General features: G+C 34.0%; 3 protein-coding genes across 8 annotated transcripts; 1 reads left to right on the top strand and 2 right to left on the bottom strand.

The window, feature by feature from the left end:
• Positions 1-3,217: 3,217 nt before the first annotated feature.
• LOC145582753 (uncharacterized) lies at positions 3,218-14,104 on the top strand. 6 transcript variants are annotated; one of them, XM_081639767.1, is made up of 8 exons: positions 8,146-8,275; positions 9,590-9,779; positions 10,680-10,745; positions 11,676-11,828; positions 12,260-12,345; positions 12,419-12,527; positions 12,682-12,781; positions 13,957-14,104. In XM_081639767.1, exons 2-8 carry the CDS (start codon positions 9,618-9,620, stop codon positions 13,971-13,973), a joined length of 693 nt encoding a protein of 230 aa, XP_081495893.1. In that variant the 5' UTR covers positions 8,146-8,275; positions 9,590-9,617; the 3' UTR covers positions 13,974-14,104. The 6 variants fall into 6 exon arrangements, with proteins under 6 accessions (XP_081495889.1, XP_081495892.1, XP_081495894.1 ...); XM_081639766.1 differs by lacking the exons at positions 10,680-10,745; positions 11,676-11,828; positions 12,260-12,345; ... (1 more) ...; positions 12,682-12,781; positions 13,957-14,104 and adding exons at positions 3,219-3,527; positions 4,346-4,411; positions 5,045-5,197; positions 7,706-7,791; positions 7,865-7,973 and having other exon boundaries at positions 9,590-9,723; XM_081639764.1 differs by lacking the exon at positions 13,957-14,104 and having other exon boundaries at positions 12,682-13,186.
• LOC145582752 (E3 ubiquitin-protein ligase AIRP2-like) lies at positions 13,666-16,127 on the bottom strand. Its single transcript, XM_081639761.1, has 5 exons — positions 15,900-16,127; positions 15,562-15,724; positions 15,083-15,149; positions 14,602-14,839; positions 13,666-14,228 (listed from the first exon to the last, which is right to left on the bottom strand). Exons 1-5 carry the CDS (start codon positions 15,986-15,988, stop codon positions 14,018-14,020), a joined length of 768 nt encoding a protein of 255 aa, XP_081495887.1. The 5' UTR covers positions 15,989-16,127; the 3' UTR covers positions 13,666-14,017.
• A 2,854-nt stretch (positions 16,128-18,981) lies between these two features.
• LOC145581668 (cytochrome P450 77A2-like) lies at positions 18,982-20,931 on the bottom strand. The gene has a single exon (XM_081638692.1). The coding sequence runs from the start codon at positions 20,769-20,771 to the stop codon at positions 19,191-19,193; it is 1,581 nt and encodes a 526-aa protein (XP_081494818.1). The 5' UTR covers positions 20,772-20,931; the 3' UTR covers positions 18,982-19,190.
• Between the last annotated feature and the right edge of the window lie 949 nt (positions 20,932-21,880).

The following is a 21,880-nucleotide window of genomic DNA, read 5'->3' as shown; positions in this document are numbered from 1 at the left end:
ATGTGTTTGGGAATGTGTGTGATGCGTCAACTGTTTATGGTGTTGGACTACTCACCAACTCAAATCTAAAATTTGTCAAACTAGTACTTCTTTTGTGTTTTAATAAGTGTTAGAGTGTTACAGTTTCTCTTCTCTCTCTAAAACCCTAGCCTCCATTGTTTGTTTTGTGTGCTTTTTCTATTGTTTTAGGTTTATAATAATTCTTCCTCTTTTACGAGGAATATTTCTCCCTCAAAAGACAGGGTTTTTCTTCTTCTTTAGGAGAATTTGGCTCCTTCGAAAGACCGGGTTTTTCTTCTCTCTTTTGAGGGAGGATTTGCTTTTTTATTTCATGGATTGCTATAGAGTTGTTTCATGGGTAAAATTTTGTTCGGGATCGAAAAAGAAGTTAATATTTCGATTACAATTTAGCGAATCAGACGGAAATTTTCTGCACGGTTACAACAGATCGATAGACCCCCTCGCTGATGAAGGCTGTAAATCACAGCGATATGAAAGAGGGTATGAAGAATGTACGATTTGCAACAACGATCGTAGCTTTGCTTACGGAATGTTTTTATTTGATTCAATTATTATGTATTTATTAGATCTAAATCTCTTTGTAGATGTCGTATGACTTTATTTATGAACTAATTTTATTTCAAAAAAAAAAAAGTGTGTTACAGTTTGACCGGCACATAGTTTTAAGCAATTTGATTGACTTAGATAATATTAGAGGTAAGTGCGGTAGTTGTAGTATTAAAAAATTATACAACAAAAATATTGGGGTTAATAGTTTATTGAAATACAATGAATGTGAGAAGAAGTATATAATATATATATATATATATATATATATATATATATATATATATATAATAGTAGTGGATTTGGGTGGGGACCATGAGAGGAGATAGATTACTACCTCTATTTATCTCCGATTTTTATTGGTTGCAACTTTGGGGTATTATTTGTGAGATATAAAAAATTCCAAAGTTGCAACTACAAAAATCAAAGGTAGTATTTAAAGATAGTTTTTTTGTCAAAAAAGAAAATGTAACACTTATTAAAACACAACCGGATTTGATAAATGAAACACTTATTAAAACACGGAGGGAGTAGTCTATAATAGTTCCAAGTTGGACAAAGACAAAAATATTAAGCGATATCTTTTGTGGCACAAAAGTTGTGGTTAGTCATCATAGAAGCTACTTCGTTGGTGTAATAGAAGTTACTTGGTCAATGTTAAAGAGGTTTTACTTGGTCTGTGTTATAAGGTTACTCGGTCAATGTTATAAGGGTTACTCGGGTCAGTATTACAGGGGTTACTCATGTCAATATTATAGGAGTTACTTGGTAAGTGTTATATGGGTTATTTTGCTCTTTAATAAGTGGTCACATGGTGTGGTCAACCACACACAAGACCGATTGCTTTTGTGGTGTGCTATGTGGTGTGTCGATAATAAGCTTGGGTGATTTTTTTTTTTTATAACGGAGAAAGCATACACGAAACAAGACTATTTCTTATCTCTAGCGGTACTAACTAGATTTTGAGTAGCCTTACACAAGAAACAACTACTACTACGACACTTAAATTTAGAAATACAAATAAATAAACTAAAATTACGGTTTTTCTTTGGATGGTTAGAGAAATTCGCTGATGTACCACCTTTCCTCTTCATGCCGACATGAAAATTTGATTTATGATAGGATAGGCATGGTTAGAATACAAGCTCTGACTTTGTTTTCAAGCCCTTTCTCTCTTCTCCTCCTTTGAAAATTGGATGCACTGACTATGGCTTCAAAAGAGTTTTTATTCCTCCTTGCCTTGCTCTTGAGTCATTCCTAGGAATTGAACTAGCAGACTAGTATCCTTCTCTTTAGGAACTTGTACTTGATACTTACCCTTGATGTAGGTACAATCGTGCGGCGAGTGGACTTGATCAAATTCGGCATCAACATAGGTGTTTTCCTTTTCATTCATGATTGAGGGCTTTTTTTTTACTGGTGTCATCATCGTCAACAACACTCAAAGATGGCATCAAGTAAGAAAGACCACTGCTTCCCTTTAACTAAGTGTGTGGGAGGTCTCCATTATGCATGATATGATTTTTTCAGGGTGAAGGTACACACCTTCATCAAAGACATAGAATGTGGTTGGTAGAGCCACAACTCCTTCCCTTGCCTCAATTATGTAAGTTTGCACGAGCAATTTTCAAACAAGAAGATGACTTTTTTTGATTGACAAATGCCATCTTAGCCTTTTGAGAGCTTGAACAACACCTAGAATTCAAGCCTTTAAAGTTATCAATATCCATGGGGATTCCATCATCCTTCTTATAAGAACCCTGGCTACTATTTAGCAAATAATTGGAAGCTTCTAGCTTAGCAACATTAGACTCCAACATATTCCTCTCCACCTTGAACCCATCAAGTCTAGAGCCACAGTCTATTACTCGGACTAATGTGTAATATGATGTGACATGACATGGCACAATACCCTACTCGTTTGACATGTATATTTTTTATTTGGAGAAACCGAGAATTACAATAACGTTGACAAGTTATAAAGGAAGTAGCATTATCCTTATTTTTGTCCTATTGTCAATTGATTTTATGATGAAACCTCACTTAAATTATATTAGTATAATTTTACTATCGTTTGCTAACATGTGGTATCAAAGACATTTGTGAAAGTGTATGGACTCATACCTCGTCTTGTGATATTAGTTAAGAGGATTTTTGAAAACATATACTCGAAGGAGTTACTTAGTTTTTTTTTTTTTTTTTTTTTTTTTTTGGTAGAGTTCACAAAACTCATAATGGTTACTTCACAAATGGAAAAGGAAAACTACAAAATACTAATTAAATACCCTAGTCGACAATAGTCTTAATCTTTTGAAACTTCCAGAACTGATCTAGCATAAGCAACACCACTAATGTCCTCCAATAATAAAACACGAAAGTCCTTTAGAACCACCTTCAAAAACACTTTGCTTCGCATCCACCCCATTATTAGCTAGCCCGATTAGCCTCTCTATAACATTGGTTGATCGTGAATCATAAAAAATTAGATATTATTTTATCCATCTATTTTTTTTTTTATTTTTTGTATAATAAATCACACACTCAATTGATAATGTGACATTTCATTATCTAAGTATTTATGCATTGGATCATTCATTCATTTGGATGTAACCTCACTTTAATCTATACAAGCTTTTCATTTTAAAGCAAATATAAGCATTTTGACATCATAAAGTTAACCCATTTCCTCTAAAAAAAAAAAATAAAAAAAAAACAAAAAAAACCTCAACAATGGAAAAGCACAGTGAAGTTGAAGTTACAAGTTACAACAGATTACAGAGATCAAGGAGACAACAATGGAACAAGGGAAGAAGGAAGCTAAGAGAGTGCTGGTTACATTTGACATCGATGGAACCTTAATTCGAAGCACTGGCCCCACGTCCAACCACCTTCATCGTCAAGCTTTTTCCCATGCGTTCCTCCAAGTTTTTGGTATTGATGGTACAATCGATGTCATTCAGGTTTATTAATTCGTAATCTAATTTAAGCTTTTTTGGGGTTTAATCTTAGATACCCACTTTCAAATTTTATTACTTTGTTCTAATTTGGGTGTGTTCTTCATATAATTTTGCCCAATTTGATTAAGGGTATTGTTCATGTTGATGGGTTTTTTATTTTACTGTTGAATTGGTTGTTTTCAATATTTTTCTTGAAATGGGGTATGTTAATTTGTGATTATGGAATATTATGAGTAGGTTACGGTCTATATGATCCAGTTTATTTGTCAAAAACCTGTGTAACATGGAAAAAGCTCGGGTTTCAGAATTGAAAACGTTCTGAAAATGGGAATGTCTCAAGTCCCATCCATTTTTAGGCTTCATTAGCTTGGACGCTTTGGGATTTTGGAAACGGGAAAACCTCAAAGTCCTAAAATTGGGGTAGGAATTGAGAATATTTCATTGATCATGTTTATCAATTTTTGATTGTTTGTTTTTTGGCCTTTTCGTGTCAAATTTAAACAGAGTAAAAGGGTTGGCATTTGTTTGCTAATCTTTTTCTAAATCTATATAATAGTAGCTTCTTTGTGATTGGAGGTCTAATTTCGATACACGTAATCTATGGCAATGAAATTGATGGCGAAATTATGGCAGTTTCATTTGGTGCTTGTTCTTTTCCATTAAGAGATATGTAAATAGCAACTTCAAGTCCTAAATTATGAAATTTGGCTACTAGTTGGTTGCTACTTTCTACTTCAAGTTGATTAAACTGCAATTTATTACTATGAGTACACAAGCTTAAGTCTTTTGGCTAATAATAGAGCACTAATATTCTTGTGCAGCATCATGGTTTGACTGATCCTGCAATCCTTGTGAACACGCTTGTCCATTATGGGATACAATCTAAGGTTAGTAATTGATAGCCATTTGGAATCTTGCTGCATTTTTTACTCTCGATGTCATGCCTTTTTGGAACTTATTACTTGCTTTGTTTATGATAGAAAACTACTGTAATTGATACTCCTAGTCACTAAAAAAGAACTTGTTTCTGGTCTCTATTGCACTCTTTTATGCAAAGGTAATAATAGTTTAGTACCATTGCAATAGGAGTTTGATACATATCACATAATTTTTATCGCCAGGCAGGTTAACTAATCATTGCACTCTTTTATGTGAAGGCAATTATCTCCTCGAAGTAGTTATATACAGTATAAGTTAAGATGAGGTGAGGCATTTAACATGGTCCCCTAGCTAATATTTTATAAGTTAAGGCCCAACTGTCTCAGCGCTTTTGTCTATGAGGGAGATGTTGCTGCTGCCATTACTGGCTCAACATCTAAGAAATTAAGCTACAAGTCGATGACCAAAGTGCTATATAGTACTGTAGTATATGATTGCATAGACTAATTCTTTTGTCCTGATACCCAAATGGTTTAGCTCTGCTTTAGCTGTGTAATTTTAGCTGCTAACTGCTTGTTTATATTTGCGCACTAATCCACATGTACATCTGAGTTATGATTCTGTTTTCGTTGCTTATAAAGGTTGCTACTGAAAAGCTCTCGGATTTAAAGTCAAAGATGATTGAATATGCCAAGGGTCATGCTAAAGACATTGGAGAAGGTCTTGAAGTGCTTCCTGGTGTTGAATCTCTCCTTCAAACTTTGTCATCAAGAAATTCTATAGTCATTGGACTGGTAAGTGTGCATAGATGCATGTTTCTTGCTTCATACCCTACACAATCCAGCATAACTCTCATTTGGTTGTCAACCACCTGCTCTGAAAGTATTAGTTGTGGTCTTTGAAACTTTTTGTACAATTCTCTTTTTGCAAAGTACCTTTTTTTTTTTTTTTTTTTTTTTTTTTTTTTTTTTTTACTAGGGTATCCCACGCGTGCGATGCGCGCGGATGGCTAGTTGTTATATTAGGCTCTTTTGGCTTGCGTTTACACTCCACACATAAGTAACGGACTGGTAATGAAACTTTTCGCTTTATGTCTTTGGTTATAATGTGAATATATTAAGTGAGATATATCGCCGTATTAATGTTATATATTACGAAATGAATGGAAGAATCCTTTTGGCACATTAGAACAGAAGCATCACTGCTTCACAAGTAAAGCTTAAACCTAGCAGACTTTTTTTTGAAAACAAACCTAGCAGACTTATTGATAAACAATTTATAAATAAGAACTTCTTCACTTGAGGAGCATATAATTTGTTTTCAGTGCTCTTGTGTATTGATTGCTTTTGTATCTCATGAGCAATACTATGTTTCTAATCAATGTGTTTCTAATTGTAGCATTGTGAAATACGGCCATAGTTATTATGTGTAATGCAACTACAAAAACGCTTGAAGATGTGAACTGTAAGTTAAGCTAATATCATAACCATAATAGGCTATTTAATTGTATGACAAAAGAGTAAAAAAGTGATATGAGTCTTTTCAAAAGCAACTATTACAACTGATGGCTCATAAGCAAAGTTTAATGTTGCTAGTACGCAATACATGGGTGTCAAAAGCTAATAAAAAAGTATAGTCTTTGCCAATGTTCTTGTAAGAAGCCACACAGTGTAAGTATTCATGTTAGTGCAATACCATAGCTTGCTCAAAGGAAATGGCTTTCAGATTTAGAGCCCAGATTCTATTCAGGTTAGTTGTTGGTGCCTTTTTTTATTTATTTTAGGGGAAGTTGTTGGTGCAATCTAAAAAACATGGGCTTAGTCGCTAACCTAGTAGCTATTGCTTCAAATTCCAGTCAATCACCCTATCCAGTAATACAGTAAATGTGTTAAGGGAAAAGACAATGGAGTTAATCAAAGAAGCTACTACTTTTAGTTCAGGCAACTTTAGCAAGCTTTAGATTAGATAAGCAAGCGCATATAGTTTAGAATATGGCATATATAGAAAATAGATAGTATGTCAAAACTACCTACAACTCTCAAGTATACGTTCATATAGAGATTGTAGTAGGTAACTCTAGATGGGTGTAGAATATGCTAAATGTGACCACTATTATTTTCAAATTATCTTTTCCTAAGATTAATTATCTGGTTACTGATTTGCATAAGTTTGGATTAGGTAGTTTTATAATAAAAAAATGAATTCTTATGAAAAGTTATCTTAGTGGTTTAGTCAATGTATTGTGTAAGGAATAATTATTTTTGTATTATTTATGCAAAGAAATAACGGAAGTTAGAACACAAATGACGCTAATTCTATCTTCATAGGATAATAAACCAAAAATAAAAATAATACTAATGCATATTGCTTACCCGACTCTTCTTTGTGGGATACTTGTATTTCAACATTTGGGTACAAAAAAAAAAAAAAAAAAAAAAAAAAAAAAAAAAAAAAAAAATCATACCCATTTCATAAAAATCAAACATTTCAAGCTTTATTATTCCATTTAATTTCTCATTAATTGAGTAGATGTTTCAAATTCGTCCATCTAATGGTCTAAGGGTGTTTTGTGAAAAACCAAAAATGAAAATCCCTAATAAAATTACAAAATAAGGGTAAAAAGGTAAACAAACATTTTGAAGGTCATAAACGTCCGTGCACTATTCATAAGTGTAATCTTCCACTTTTTATAAGGTAGGGATTTATTATTCACCCTGAGGACTTCTCTTGTTATTTCTGCAAGAATACTCAAATAGGAGTTTTAGTTTTGAGAGTTTTAGTTTTGAGTTTGACTTCAATATAATGCATCAGGCGTTCTATATTTCCATTTGCATGTGGACATAAAGTAGTGGGAAATAAAAGAGAAAACTTCCATAGAGCAGTGGGGTAGGGTGGGGGGTCTGGGTACTGATGCTTTGTGTGGTCGTAGGTGGTTCACTGTTCAAGCTACTTTAGAATTCATGGTTATCGACATCTTTTCTCTAAATTATATATCGACTTTGGTTCAAGCTGGTATTCTTTAGATAGGTGCTGCCTGCTAAAAAGGTTTAGCCTCTATGCCAAGGGTGTTAGTTTGTTGGGATAAATAGGAACAATTGGAAATTCTAAGTTCAGTCTATTTCCAGGCAACCTGTTAGTTTCTAGATTTATTTTGGTCTGAAGGTACAATGCTATCTGGCTACAACACATGCTTAAATTGAAGGGATTAAAATTGCAATAAATGACCTCTGTTATCCGAATCTGATCACTTTTGCGGCAGAATTCTTTTGTGCTTTTGTCTTAATACCCTCTTTATGCTCTAGGTTACTGGCAACTTGGAAGAGATGGCATGGATGAAGATGGAAGGCTTGGGCATCGAGAAATATTTTAGTGTTCCACATATTGGAGGGTTGGTTGACTAATCATTTGTATAACTTGATCTTTTTCTGCATTATCCCTGGCTGATGGTTACTAGATCTCAGGTTTGGGAGTGATCACATTGACCGAGGTCACCTAGTCAAAATTGCAGCAGAAAGGGCTGGAAAGCTTTTTCCGGGGAAATTTGATTTGCAAGTGCATGTTGGAGATACAGTATGTAAAATAGTAAAATCTATTACCTTCAAAAAAAATTTTGATTGTCAAGATATTTGTTTAATTTTTGCTTCATTGCTTCAAACCCTACCATGCTGTAATAATAAATGGGAGTAAGATTAGATAGACCATGGCTCTAATTTGCTGGTCGACATGTCTGCTTCTTATGCAGCCAAATGATATTCGAGCAGCTGAATTTGGGGGAGCTTTGGCAATTGGTGTTTGCACTGGCATCTTTGGGAAGGAGGAGCTGGATCAAGCTAGCACTGGAGGAGCTGTCGTTCTAAAAAATCTTTCTGATTGTGAGAGCTTCTTAAATTTGCTGGGTCTTTGAATTTGGCTCCCTTTGTATGCTATTTTAGATGATTACAATAAGTATTGTTGTTCTTAAACTATTGATATGCTTGAGTGGAGTTAAAATTTAAATGTCATGCAATAATCTTACATTGACTGCCATTTTAAATATTTTGACAATCTTTAGCAGAACTGTTCACAAAGTTTGGGGTAATGAGACGAGGTGGTCAGACATTTAATTTCTTAGCTTTTCCAGTGACTAATACAGTACTTTCGAACGCTCCCTTATTTGCTCCTGCACCTACCCTCCACCCTTCCCACAAAATAACAGAAACATATATATTAGCTGAATTAAGGTTATGTCTTACGAGGTCAAAAATGGTGAAGCTTTTATAGTTTTATTAATACTAGGGTGGTTGATGCGCGGCCGCGCGCACCATAGCTAGCCATGTTCAGGAAGCTCTTTCGATTTTGCCCTATGTCACAACTTTAGTTGTTGGTAGCATTAATGAGGGAAAATATGTAGACAAATATTTTTAAGGGTATAAATGTCTACTATTCTTAAGAGTTCAAAGAAAGACAATTAACAATGAGGTCTGACGACTGAGAAGATCTGAACTTTTTATGGTCTTGAAATGAACACTTTAAAATCCAATTATATTGATTATGACAGAGGCCCCCAAGCTATAAAATTGGTGGAACTGCGGAAGCCTTTTTGTGCACTATGTCTGTACTACATGAATGTCATGAAGCCTTTTTGTGCACTATGTTTGTACTACATAAAGCCTTTCTACATCAGTTTGCTGATGAAATTAGTTCTACTCAGCAATCATGTCACTTGATCTTTTTTTTTCTTTTTTCCCTGGATGGTTCTCTCGTTTATCGATTGAAATCATTGAATATATTATTGCTTGCAATTGAATGACCCTTTACATTTTGAAACTATAATAATGGCTAATGACAAAGAAATACGGGGTATAATAATTGAGTAGTGGGAGCATTTTGCTGATGCCATATATGGAGTAGTTTAAAGTAGCAATCATTCACAGTTTTTGGTGTAATTTAAAATTAGGAAAAATGTTTGCCATTTGCCATTTTCAAAAGGAATATAAAATATTGGAGTTCATTGACTTCTGACTGGTCAACTACTATTTGATATTCTATATTTCTATGTACTGTTTTGCTATGCTTATTCATTCCTTTTGATAGAAGTCCAGAAGTCTATAAAGTATTCATAATTTGTATAGTTAGAACTTTTAAACAAGGTAGAACCTTGTCTTTTGAACTCTGTCTGCATCTTTCTCTGCAAACTACCTTGTCAGAACCAACAAATACTCAGACAAAATAGAGATGGAACAAGGGAAGAAGGAAATTAAGAAAATACTTGTTACATTTGACATCGATGGAACCTTAATTCAAAGTGATGGGACCAACTCTAACCATTTCTATCAAGCTTTCTCCTATGCTATCCTGCAAGTCTTTGGAATTCATGGTACTATCGACGTTATTCAGGTGCTTCATTCATTATCTCATTCTTCAAGCATTTTGTTCATATTGCATATTATAAATGATTAAATGTCCACTTTATGGTCGTTTTTACTTCTGTATGATTAAGGTTATTATCATTGGTAATTGGCCTCGCCTTATTTTTGTCTTTATTAGTTTGGGTTTTGCTGATTAATAATAATGAGTTATATAGATTAAGATGAAAGTTGAGCAGAATTTCCTAGTATTGGGTGGTTTTCCTTAACATGGAATGTGTTAGGTTTGCTGTGATATGGCATTAACTGATAAATGATGCTGTTAGCATCTCAAAGTTTGGTCAGAAATTATCAATAGCTGAACGACTAATCAACCATGTATGTCCGTGATTATTTTCCCATTTGATCATTCCTGTAATATGTCACCTCCATTTTAATGTAAGCCTGTGAAGGAGCTGAAACACAAATGTCATAGCTGTGGATATGATGGACTGTAAATGGTGATGTAACTTCTATTGGTAACTCTCTGCTGTGAAAAACAGAGTAGTTGATAACCTGTTAGATAAAAAAAATTATTACAGGTTTAGTGTATATTTGACTCCTTGGCCCTTGCCCATTTTCCCTGCCCTAGGCTGCTAGGCAAGTGCCAATTAGAGGCATTGGGTAGGGCAGCAGTATGATGCAACATGATGTTTCACTTAAAATTTTCTGGGTTTTGATTGTACTAAATCATGTTAGTGCTCATCTTCATGCCTGTTTACTTTGATTAAGAAAATGGTTAAATGCAAGAACTTGAACAATGAATGTTGTGGCTGGTGGATATTGCTACTGTATGCTTACTGCTTCAAGTTTTGTTATTCCCCCCATTTTTTAGAATTAATGGAAGCTAAATTATTGTTTTATTGATATAATCCTAATGTTTTTTTTCCAGCCTCATGGTTCGACTGATCCTGCAATCCTCGTGAACACGCTTGTCCACTACGGTATATCATCTGAGGTTGGTAGCTTTCTGGTATTACTGCAATTTTTGTTGTTTTACTATCATTTTATTATTGCAATGTAATTTTTATTTATTTATTTATTTTTTTTTTTTTTTTTTTTTTGGGGGGGGGGGGGGGGGGAGGTTGAGGTGCTGCTGATAACGTCTGCTGTATTAAATTTTCTGCACTTTGGTCAGGAAGACATCTCTGAATTTTCCGTTGCATTCTAGCTATACGGTTTCCTCACTTTGGCTTTAGTTACTAGTATTTCCTACTTTGGAACTAGGCCAGATAAGTGTGCTTCAAATTTATGTTTCACTCCCAATTGATGCAAAGAAGAGGTATAGCCTTGTAGGACTTCAATGCCAGTTTGTTTTATTCAGATCGTAAACATAGAGTTGCTGTTCACTTAAGTTTAAACAAGTCATCAACTCATCAAAGGTGTAGGTTGATAAGTCCTTAATTGATATCATGTTGTGCTATATGGAGTAAGTTATAAGCAAGACAAAGAGATGGACTATAAACAAAGAAAATGCTTATTACTTGATTACTTCATTCCATAAATAAACAGATTAAATTGTAGGATATATGTCAAGAACCAAACTACTAACTAAAGCTAATAACTATGAACACTATCCATGATCTGATGAACTAGTACCATGGCTAACCGACTACCAACTAAATCTCAGCAACCTAAAATGAGCCTACGTATTGATTGATAACATAAAATACTCATGCTCCTATATGTATACCACTGTATAACTGGCCCATCTAGTAACTTCCACTAGAACGAGGAAATATATTAACTCCTCTCGAACTATACTACTTTGAAGATCTGATGTCGCACCTTTCTTTCAATTCGGTGATACTCATTACACCATTTGCTGATATTTTTCTGATCGCCATTTTGACAATATCTTAATTAATTTTCTTCTTGTTGTATCAAGGTTGCTACTGAAAAGCTCCCGATTTTGATGTCAAAGATGACTGAATATGCAAAGGCTCACGCTGAAGACCTAGGAAAGGGTCTTGAATTGCTTCCTGGTGTTGAATCTCTTCTTCAAACCTTGTCATCAATGAATAATGTAATCATTGGTTTGGTGAGTTCATATAGACATTTTCTCCTTGATATATTTAACAATTTCTTTTATCTGTTGTTTTACTTTGATGTGAGTCTTGTGCTCCACAAAATTTTAACCTATTCAATCATTATTGTGACCTCTCGTTATATCTCTCCTATTTCCTGTGTTGATACAAACATCATTATAAATGAAAATAATTATTCAAATTTGGACATAAGCATGGTCTTTTTGATAGATATCATAATTTATGGGTATCAAGAAAATTAACCCGCTAATTGGCAAGGCTGTGGGTGCTGATATATTTACTCCTGATGCTTTAATTTGGTAGTTGTCTGACTGCGTTCAGCTTAAACTGTGAGTAGCTTTGATTGCATTCGACTTGTCTGATTCTGTCCTACAAGGTTCTGCAGTTTGCTTTAACCTTTATGTCTCGTTACTCCTGCTATCAGGTTACAGGTAACTTGGAAGAGACTGCATGGATGAAATTGGATGCCTTGGGTATCAAGAAGTATTTTAGTGTTCTGCATTTTGGAGGGTTAGTCAAAAAAACATGTCAACCATAACTATTTTGTTAGGTTTTCCATAATTGATGATAGTTCATTTTTCAGATTTGGGAGCGATCACATGGATCGAGGTCATCTCATCAAAATTGCAGCAGAAAGGGCTGAAAATCTATATCCTGGGAAATTTTATTCCCGACTGCATGTTGGAGACACAGTATGTGGAGAATCTACTCCCTATAACTTTGCTTATTAGATAAGTTGCTTCCTATGTTCCTATGATTACCTTGGTTTTTTTTTTTTTTTTTTTTTTTTCCTTCTTCTCAAAAAGATGATCTAGTGTTCTGAATTATTTGGATATTCTTTTGCAGCCAAACGATATCATAGCAGCTGAATGTGAGGGAGCTTTGGCAATAGGAGTTTGCACTGGCATTTTCAGAAAGGAGGAGCTGGAGCAAGTCAGCAATAGAGGTGCTGTGATTCTTCAAGATCTCTGTGATCATAAGAGCTTCATAAATTTGCTAGTAATATAAGTTGAATTATATTAATGCATGCTGCATTATGTAAGCAATGGGTTGCAATATGTCCTGTTATTCTGTTAATCTGTTATGCCGTAAATAACATCTAAGTGTATCATTTCAAATCTTAATCTGAATGCTCTTTAAAGCTTGAAATCAGCCAAATTCAGTTATTCACCTAGTTTGGCCATGCTATGATGAGTAATTTCATGTATATGCTCTTTCACCTCCCTGTTTTGGAGGAGCTTCCTTGTTGTAATTGTTGGTATTTAAAGCAAAGTATCTTTTTTCAAAGATGTACATCCAAAACTTAAGTTGACTTGTACCAATTGTCACTCTTTCAAATTTTGTATATTCATTTTTTTTTTCCCTCCACACTTTAATTGTTTCACTTTCATATGTTTCATTTTGATTAGGGATGATTCTTTATAACTAAGAAAAAATATAGTTATGTGAGATCTTGTTAGATTTGCCTCAATTTTTCTTTTTTCTGTAATAATATCGAAATTTTTACATTATGATAATTAAAGATATTAGTGATTAAAATGTTAAATTGCAAGTTTGAAATAAGAAGTGTTTTCTTCGAAATTAGGCCAGGGCCTACCAACCCATTTTCAACTCCTTATATCTTTGCCATTCTCCTGTATCAATTTTAATTTGAGACAGATTAACAATATTGTGATATACTGATATGCGTTGCAGTAACTTCTATAGCTAAAGACACGAACACATGATCCGTGTTCAGGGGTAATTGTTGCAGCTCTCTAGTTATCCAACACAAAAGAATATTCAGGGAACCTGAATCACACTAAGCAACAGATATCCTGAATATTTTCTTGCCAGCAAAACATAATTTACAAAGAACAGGGCAGGGGATAAAAGAGAGCTTTACATTATACTAATACTCTGTATATATACCTTGGCTATTGCTAGGCTGAGATTTTAATTACATGTTGGAAGATTAATTTTTCATTCTTTTTGCCTTTTAAGTGAGACCGAAAGAAGAAAATTTGGATATGTTTTTTTTACTGTACATCATTTACATCTGGCTTTTTCTGCTGATTTCAGATGAATAATTTTACCTTATTCTGTACAATTTTCTGACTGATTCATCAACCCTTTTGGCAGAAGTACAGAAAGCTTGAAACTAATCTCAGTTATATGACTAAATTCTTCTTAAAGACATGGATTATGTTAAGTAATTATAGTAAACCCAGAAAGGAGCTTCTGTTTTATCCTTTGGCAAACTTTGAATGTAGAGGTAAAATCTTGACAGTTCCTCTGTTGATACAGTCTCTGCATCTATTACTTCAGATTCACTTGTCAGAACCCATAAATCCTCTGACTTTACTCTTTTTAATCCTCCTCTGCAGAAGGGGCATGATGCAGACTTTGTATTCCTACAGTTTTTGGACAAAGAAAAAGTCAGCTATCCATTCATTCTTAAAAAGAAATATGTACTGTACAAACTAAAAAATAGCGCGGTTTTTTGACTCATACCCTACTCAAGAGTCAAGACACGTTCTTATAGCCTTTAAAAATAAGTTTCAGGATAAATAAGTTCAATTTCGAGGAGTTTTTGTTCAAAGAATGAAACTTGAGTGTCTCAATAAACATCAAATTTGGAACCTTAAAACTTTATGGTGGATGTATGTTGCTATGTTATTTAGTTTTTCGACTTGTTAATCTTTGGTGCAAGCTCGCAAAACTTTTGACAGTGTTGGGTGGTAAAAAAAAAAAAAAAAAAAAAAAAAAAAAAAAAAAAAGTTTTACCAGTTGCGGTAACAGTTGATGCACATTGCATGACAGCAGCCAGGCAAGACCATTTTAGTAGTCGGCACCAAACATATCCCACATTCATCCTCTCTTTCTTGATCAATCACATTTTGAAGCCTACCATTACCATGCCCTAATAAATTCTCCTTGTCACCACTTTTCTTGGTCAAATTTATTCTACTTTCGCGCTCCACCAAATCATTGTGAAGCCTTGTTAGGGAAGGAAGTATGATAGCTGCCAATTTTCATATTGTTTAAAGCAAGTTAGCATGATACAATAATATTAATGAGCAATGATAAATCCATCTCAAATGTGAGCAAAAACGACCAAATCTTTGAAACACTTTTAAAATTAAGTTTTTTGCCATGTATTGGGGCGTTGCGTTAATTAAATAAATCCGTTCTTGCGATAGGATGACTATAGTATTATGTACTCCGTAATTATTTAATTATCTTGTTATTTAATTAATGTACCTACCATAGAATTCTCTAACTGTTGCCTTGCTTCCTTGGGTGGATATATTGGTTCTTCCATCTGGATAAACCTATATTGAAAAATTCAACGAATTTGATTAATTAAACTAGCTTAAAAAAATTGTTTGCTTGGGAAACAATTTTTCATGTTGACATCCCCCAAATTAATACATGTTGTATGTAGTTATGAATTCGATTCTCTGTTTTTACAACCAAGAGTTCAAGATAGCATATTTGGGGACGTTTACTTATGTATGAGTACGGCTTTAACAAGACAAAGAACACCAAAGACCCATTTCCTAAGAAATTCTACTTCCTATACTCGCGTTTCAGAAACCTAACAAATCCAATAGTCTTAAATGTATCGTAGAATAGCGAGTTTAAAATTAACGAATGTAATAGCAAAACATCAAAGGATAAACTAATCGCGAACAAACATAAAAACATTAATTTTTTAACAAAAGGCTAAGAAGAAAGACCAACCTCATATATTAGAATGTTAAATAGATTGAAGTAAAGAGGAAAAAAGCAGGAACAAGAACTATCAAGCCATTGGAGCAAAAGATAAAGCAAAGGTGACAATTGATTGTACTCCAATTTCATATGAAGACAAACACCTTTTTTTGGTTTTGGAATTGCAGCTACCCTGTAAACAATAATTATAAAACAAATTAATTTTAACATAACATAACTATATAACTTTTTTTAACATGCCCTATACATAAGTATTAAGTAACGAATAATATAGAACTAGGTAAGCCTTCGCCCCGTTGACAACTAGGCACGGGGCGAAGGCGTAAAGCATGAAATTATGTACTTACAGGGCATTAGCATGTTGTATATCAGCTTCTAGCTCCTTGAGTAAATCTTGGTATGAAGACCTTCCTACTTGGTAACACACCATTTCCATTTTTTCTAAGAAACTAAGAATAAAAATTAAAACAAAGTTTAATAGCTATATGTTTTTCTAGGAAGTGTTTAGGGATGTTTTTTTAGAAAAAATTATGGTTTTCAGGGAATAGAGGAGAGAAAGAAAGCTCAAACTTTGAGTTTATATATAAATTATTAATGGGAGATTGTGTCTAATAGTGAGTAATAATTAATTAAGGTGGCAAAGTATGATTTGTGCTCCTCATTATCTTCTTGTGTTTTGGAATATATTTCCTTCTTTTAAAGACAAAAACAGATTCTATGTGTGGAGTAGTTTAATTAATTGTTGTTGGTAGGTGATTTTTTATTTTATTTTTATAAATAGATTATGTTATGGACCAATTCAATTGATGGAAATTAAAATTAGTTAGAATCTTTTTTTTTTTCAAAATTAAATATTATTGGTAATTGCATGACTTCAGCTTAATTTCAGTTCAGTTCAGTTCAATTCAACTCCTGATTTTCTTCTCTCGTAAAAAATTCATTTCAGCTCTATTCAGTTCAGTTCAGCTCCAATCAGTTCAGTTCAATTCATTTCAGTTCACTTCATTTCAGTTCACTTCAGTTCAACTCCTGATTTCCTTCTCTCGTAAAAAATTCATTTAAGCTCTATCCAGTTCAGTTCAGTTCAGTTCAGTTCAGCTCCAATCAGTTCAATTCCAATCAGTTCAGTTCAATTTAGTAAACGTGAACAGAACCTAAATCAATTATTTATTTATTTATTTATTTTATTTAGTTTCTTTTTTGGAAGGTTGACTTAAATAAATGGCCTTAAAGGTAGAGGGGTTGGGAAGTTGGGAGAAACATAGCCAGCCACTAGACATCACCCATTGATAATCTGGCATACTTGCAAAAGTTGCAATTAATGTCAACCATTTTGCTCTTTTTGGAAAAAATAATACGGATTACTCGTAATAGATTATTCTTAAAATCTTTGGTAATATATTGTTTGTTTCTTGTTAACTAAGAATATTCCGATTAAAAAAAAAATACTAGGCATTTTAATATTCTCTACCATTTGTAATTGTGTACTCATTGGATTTATTTTTATTTTTTGTTCTTTTTCCCTTATTTTTTTAATATTTGACTATGACAGTTTATTATACTCCTATCAAAAAATAATTAAGATTGCTCAGTTTCTTGTGTTATACCATACGAACTTCGTATTCACTTTTCATGGACAATGATCAATATTGAGTTTTCATTTTTATTTTAATTTTTTTCTACAGTAACACATAGATTTAGATTAGGGTGATAGATATTATAGGAACCAATGTGTCAAAAAAAATATGAGTTCAAAAAGCTTAATTATGCTTGCTTGATAAATATTGGTAAAATTGTACAGTAACACTTGCATTTGAACTCCATTTAATTCTCAAGTTATTTATAGTTTATTATTTCAATTAAAGTTCATTATTAATGGGTTGAATAGGAATGGCTAAGATGAAAATAAGGCAACACTTGTTTATTCCTTTAATATCTCACTTGTTTACCAAAGAGTCTACTATTGTTGATTTTGTCTTTTTTTTTTTTATTTCTATTTTAATTTTAATTAGGAGTATTATTTTGTTAAATCCCTCTTAAATTATGTATTTTTAAAAAATAATTATTAAAATTTTTGGGAATACCTGATATGTGGTGCTGTGATGTACTCTATGTAATTTACAAGCCTTACAAGTCAAAGTCAAAGTCAAAGTCAAAGTCAAAGTCAATGTAACTTCATAATTCTACCACTTATTATTGTGTGTTTGTGTCATCATTTATTACATTATTAAGTATTACATATTTCACTTTTTATTTACAAATTGATTTTACTACAGAGTAGTATGATAAAGAGTACTCGTACTATAGAGTACATATTTGTATTGAATTTTAAACCCAATTCTTTATAAAACAAATGAGAGGTCAAACAAATCATTGTTGGACAAGGCTAAACCATATCAGGCAAACGATAATTATTTTTATTTTTTATAAATAACTTCATTATTGGTAAATGGTAATTACAACTACGGAATATACATTGTTTTATATTTACAAGCAAAATTAAAATATCAAATTTCATCTTAATTACTACGTAAATTTAAACATCATACTTAGGTGTACTGTAGTGCTATCATTGTAATAATAAGTAGATTTTATTAAATGGAATAACTCAATAATTATAGTACTCCGTATTTCATACTATAATTAAGTAAAATTTCCCTATATGGAAGAGAATTCATTGAAAGAACAAATGGAGTAAGATAAAGGTGATACCCTCAAGGGGAAAAGACTATTAAATAAGGACACTCAAATACTCAATGACATAATTTGAGGAAACCTTAACTCAAACCCATTATTAAACGAGACCACAATAATGCAATTATGATTGCCACCAAGAACTCAGAAATACAACTGTAATATAGAAACACAAAACAAGTAATCCAGACTATTTAGCCAATTTAATCTAGTAATCATTATATTCATAATTTCCTTTGAAGCAAGATTAATAAGCTAGGGAGTGCCTTTCATACATGTGTAAACTAGCTAGACAAGGTGCTAATGACCTGAAAGTTACGTATCATACCGATATTGACTCAATCTCTCTTGTAAGACTCCTAAATCGAACCCAAACAAATGTCCTAAGCTAGTTGTCACCTTTAATCATGATAATATCATATACGAGTGTGAAAATGTACTTAATTTTTCCGATTTTATATGAACTTTCAATCACATTAATCATGGTACGGTGATCCTCCACCAACTACATCATGCCCACCTTAATTTTACGCTTTTAAATGCTTATCACATCAATCAATTCCAAAATCGGCTAATCAATTCGATCATAAGTAGAAATCGACCTCCAATCGGCCATTATACCATTCAGATTAGCATCAAGAGGACTAGATCGAATAAAACGCATCATCATCACAAGCACTACATCATACGAGTATCAAAACTTATATAGAAAGATCAATTAATTATAAAAATACCAATGAACAAATCTGCACTATAAACAAAAATATTCTCTTGTAAATTGCTGCTTTGAAATTACAATCACACCTTTAATATATGCCAAAGGAAAATATAATGAACCGTAATAAGTAAATCAAAGTTAAAAAAAAAAAAAAAAAAAAAAAAAAAAAAACTAAACAATATATGTTTAAAACCTAAATAAAAATAGTAAATTCGTGATAAATGAATCAAACCCGAGGAATAATCTTGGCTCTCAATGGATTCTTCATGATCACAGTAAACTCAAGCTTCTCAGTAAAGTCAACCTTGCTATTTTCCGGAAATGCCCTCCATTCAAATTCTTGGACCAACCTTGCAATCAATAAATTCACATGTATTGTTGCCATACTTAGACCCGGACACACACGTCTACCAGCCCCAAATGGTATCATTTTCACTTCCCGTACCCCCGTGATATCCGCATCCTCCCCACCCGTTAAAAACCGCTCTGGGTCGAAATTTTCCGGGTTTTTCCAAAGTTTCGGATCCTCCGATATCCCGGGCAAAAATAATTCCACATTGCACCCTGTGGGGATATGGTATCCCCCCAGGGTAGCGGGCTCAGTGACCGCGTGAGTTAGTGAAAAGTAAGTCGGAGGGTGTTTTCGTAAAAGCTCCTTCACAAAGGCATGCAAGTAAGGCATCTTATCGAGGTCCCCCTCTTCAACGGGCCGGGTACCCACTGCGGATCGGATCTCGTTATACATCCTCTCTTGCAGTGCCGGGTTCTCAATCATCCGGGCCACGGCCCATTCGATAGCGGTCGCGGTAGTATCAGTCCCCCCGTTGATAAACTCCGAACACAGGGTCACTATCTCGGGCTCAGTCGGGCCCGAATTCCGACCCTCAACCTTGACCTCAAACAGCGTGTCGAGATACGAGAACGGCATCGCAGTAGGATCCGATTCAACCCCGGCCCGAAGAATGGCCCGTCGCTGTTCGATGAACGGGCGAAGAGTCTCGATTTGCTTCTTCCGAACCTCTAATGCTTCCTTGCGTTGCTTGGAGAAAAAGAAGCTAAGAATAGGGAGAAAGTCGTCAATTCGCGGGTTCACCGTAATCAACACCTCCTTTAACGTGTGATCGATCATATCAATATTTTCCTCACTCATATGAACTCCGAAACACATCGACAACAATATAGTAAACACCGCGAAACGAGCGTTCTTCAGCACGTAAACGACGCCGTTTGGGTCCTTCTCGGCCTCGGCTTTGATCCTTTCTATGAACTTATCCATTGCAACATTACGCACACCTTTGAACTCCTTTAGCCTAGATGAGCTAAGACCGTTTTGAACCATGTTTTTCCTAAGGGACCGCCAAACCGGACCGTAAGTTGCGGCATTGACAGTAAACTTGTTGCAACTAAAGATCCCTCGAGTCGGGGTCTCAGCGGGTCGGGTGGCGAACACCTGACCCTTTTCGATCAGCGCCTTGTGTGCTAACTCGGCGCTGCTGACTATGATCAAAGTACGTGACCCCATCTTGAGTGTAAAGATGGGGCCGTACTTTGGTTTTAGGTCTCTTACGTATTCAAAGAAGTATTTCCCCGAGTTGGCAACCTGGAATAGGTTGCCAACTATAGGCCACCCGGGAGGGCCTGGGGGAAGTGTACGCCTTCCCCCAGACCTCGACGATGATTTGACCTTTCCCTTAGAGGAGGAGGAGGAGGATTTGTTTTGAGTGAAGATGAACCCAAAGGAAAGAGTTGTAATCAAAAGGATTGCTAAGGAGATAAAAATGAGGTGATAGTAAGAAGAGAAATCCATGGTTAGTTGTATGTACACTCTGTGTAGTACAGTGTGTGGTAGTGGTAAGGGGTGTAAACGAGTCGAGCCGAGTATTTAGAGAAGTGAGTGAGTAAAGAGAGGTAGTAGTTGTTGCATCATAAGAGAAGTGGAATGGTGGGTAGGAGTTAGAAGAAGAAGAGGGGGGGTATAAGAAATGGAAAATGCTTGAAAATTTAGGTGAATGTTTTAAATGAAGGGTACCTGTGAAATTTTAATTTCCAACGCATTGGTGAGGCTAGTTAAATGTTGCAGCTGCCAACTACAGCCCTAATAATAGTTAATGTTGTATAGTGTAGTGGGACATTTTTATGCCTATGTATGTGGACTATAAAATTATGCCTTTAATTTCATGTTATGGAAAAAATCATGGACATTTTTGGTATCTTCAATATATAAATGTTTAGTCAAAGAGATAAATTTTTTTATTTAACTCTTTTAATAAAGGCTAATTAGTAGGCGGCTATAGATAGGTGAGATTTTGGTTAGAAATTTTTATCTCAAATTTATTTGTATATGTCAAGTACTCCGTATGTGTGTATCATATACAAGTATGTAGCTTTTAGGGTTACCAATAATAATGTATGGCAAACGACTAATGTGTTGATCGATGAAATAACTTTAGTAAGGGTCAATCGAAGTTGTTTTGTACGTAATATGTTTTCATTTTTAACTTTTTAGACGATAAATATAGATAATATTGTACTTATGTATTAAATGTGATGAACAATTTTGTCAATTTACCATCAAAGAAGTAATACTTAAATAGTTAAATGTGTGTATGGGCGGTGGATAGAAAGATTAGTCTACTACAATTAAGTCAATAGTTGAGGACAGTTAGTTTCATTTAACTTCCTGTATGAGATAGTTTGTTAAAAGTGAAAAAAAATTATTAACTTTGTTTCAATATTTGTTTAGAAAATATGAACATTAATACATTATTAAGAATTATGAATCAATGGTATGCCATATAGGTAGCCTTAACGTATAAGCTTTAAACATTTTTTTTAAATGGTATAAATTTGAGAATTCAGGATAAAAGTACGCTTGGATCAATATAGTCAATGTTAATGTAGTCATATAATAGTAAG

This window comes from Chenopodium album, chromosome 15 (assembly GCF_948465745.1).
Source record: "Chenopodium album chromosome 15, dcCheAlbu1.1, whole genome shotgun sequence".
NCBI classification, from domain to species: domain Eukaryota; kingdom Viridiplantae; phylum Streptophyta; class Magnoliopsida; order Caryophyllales; family Amaranthaceae; genus Chenopodium; species Chenopodium album.
The sequence above is the reverse complement of the archived record's forward strand: the minus strand, read 5'-3'. Positions and strand labels throughout refer to the sequence as shown.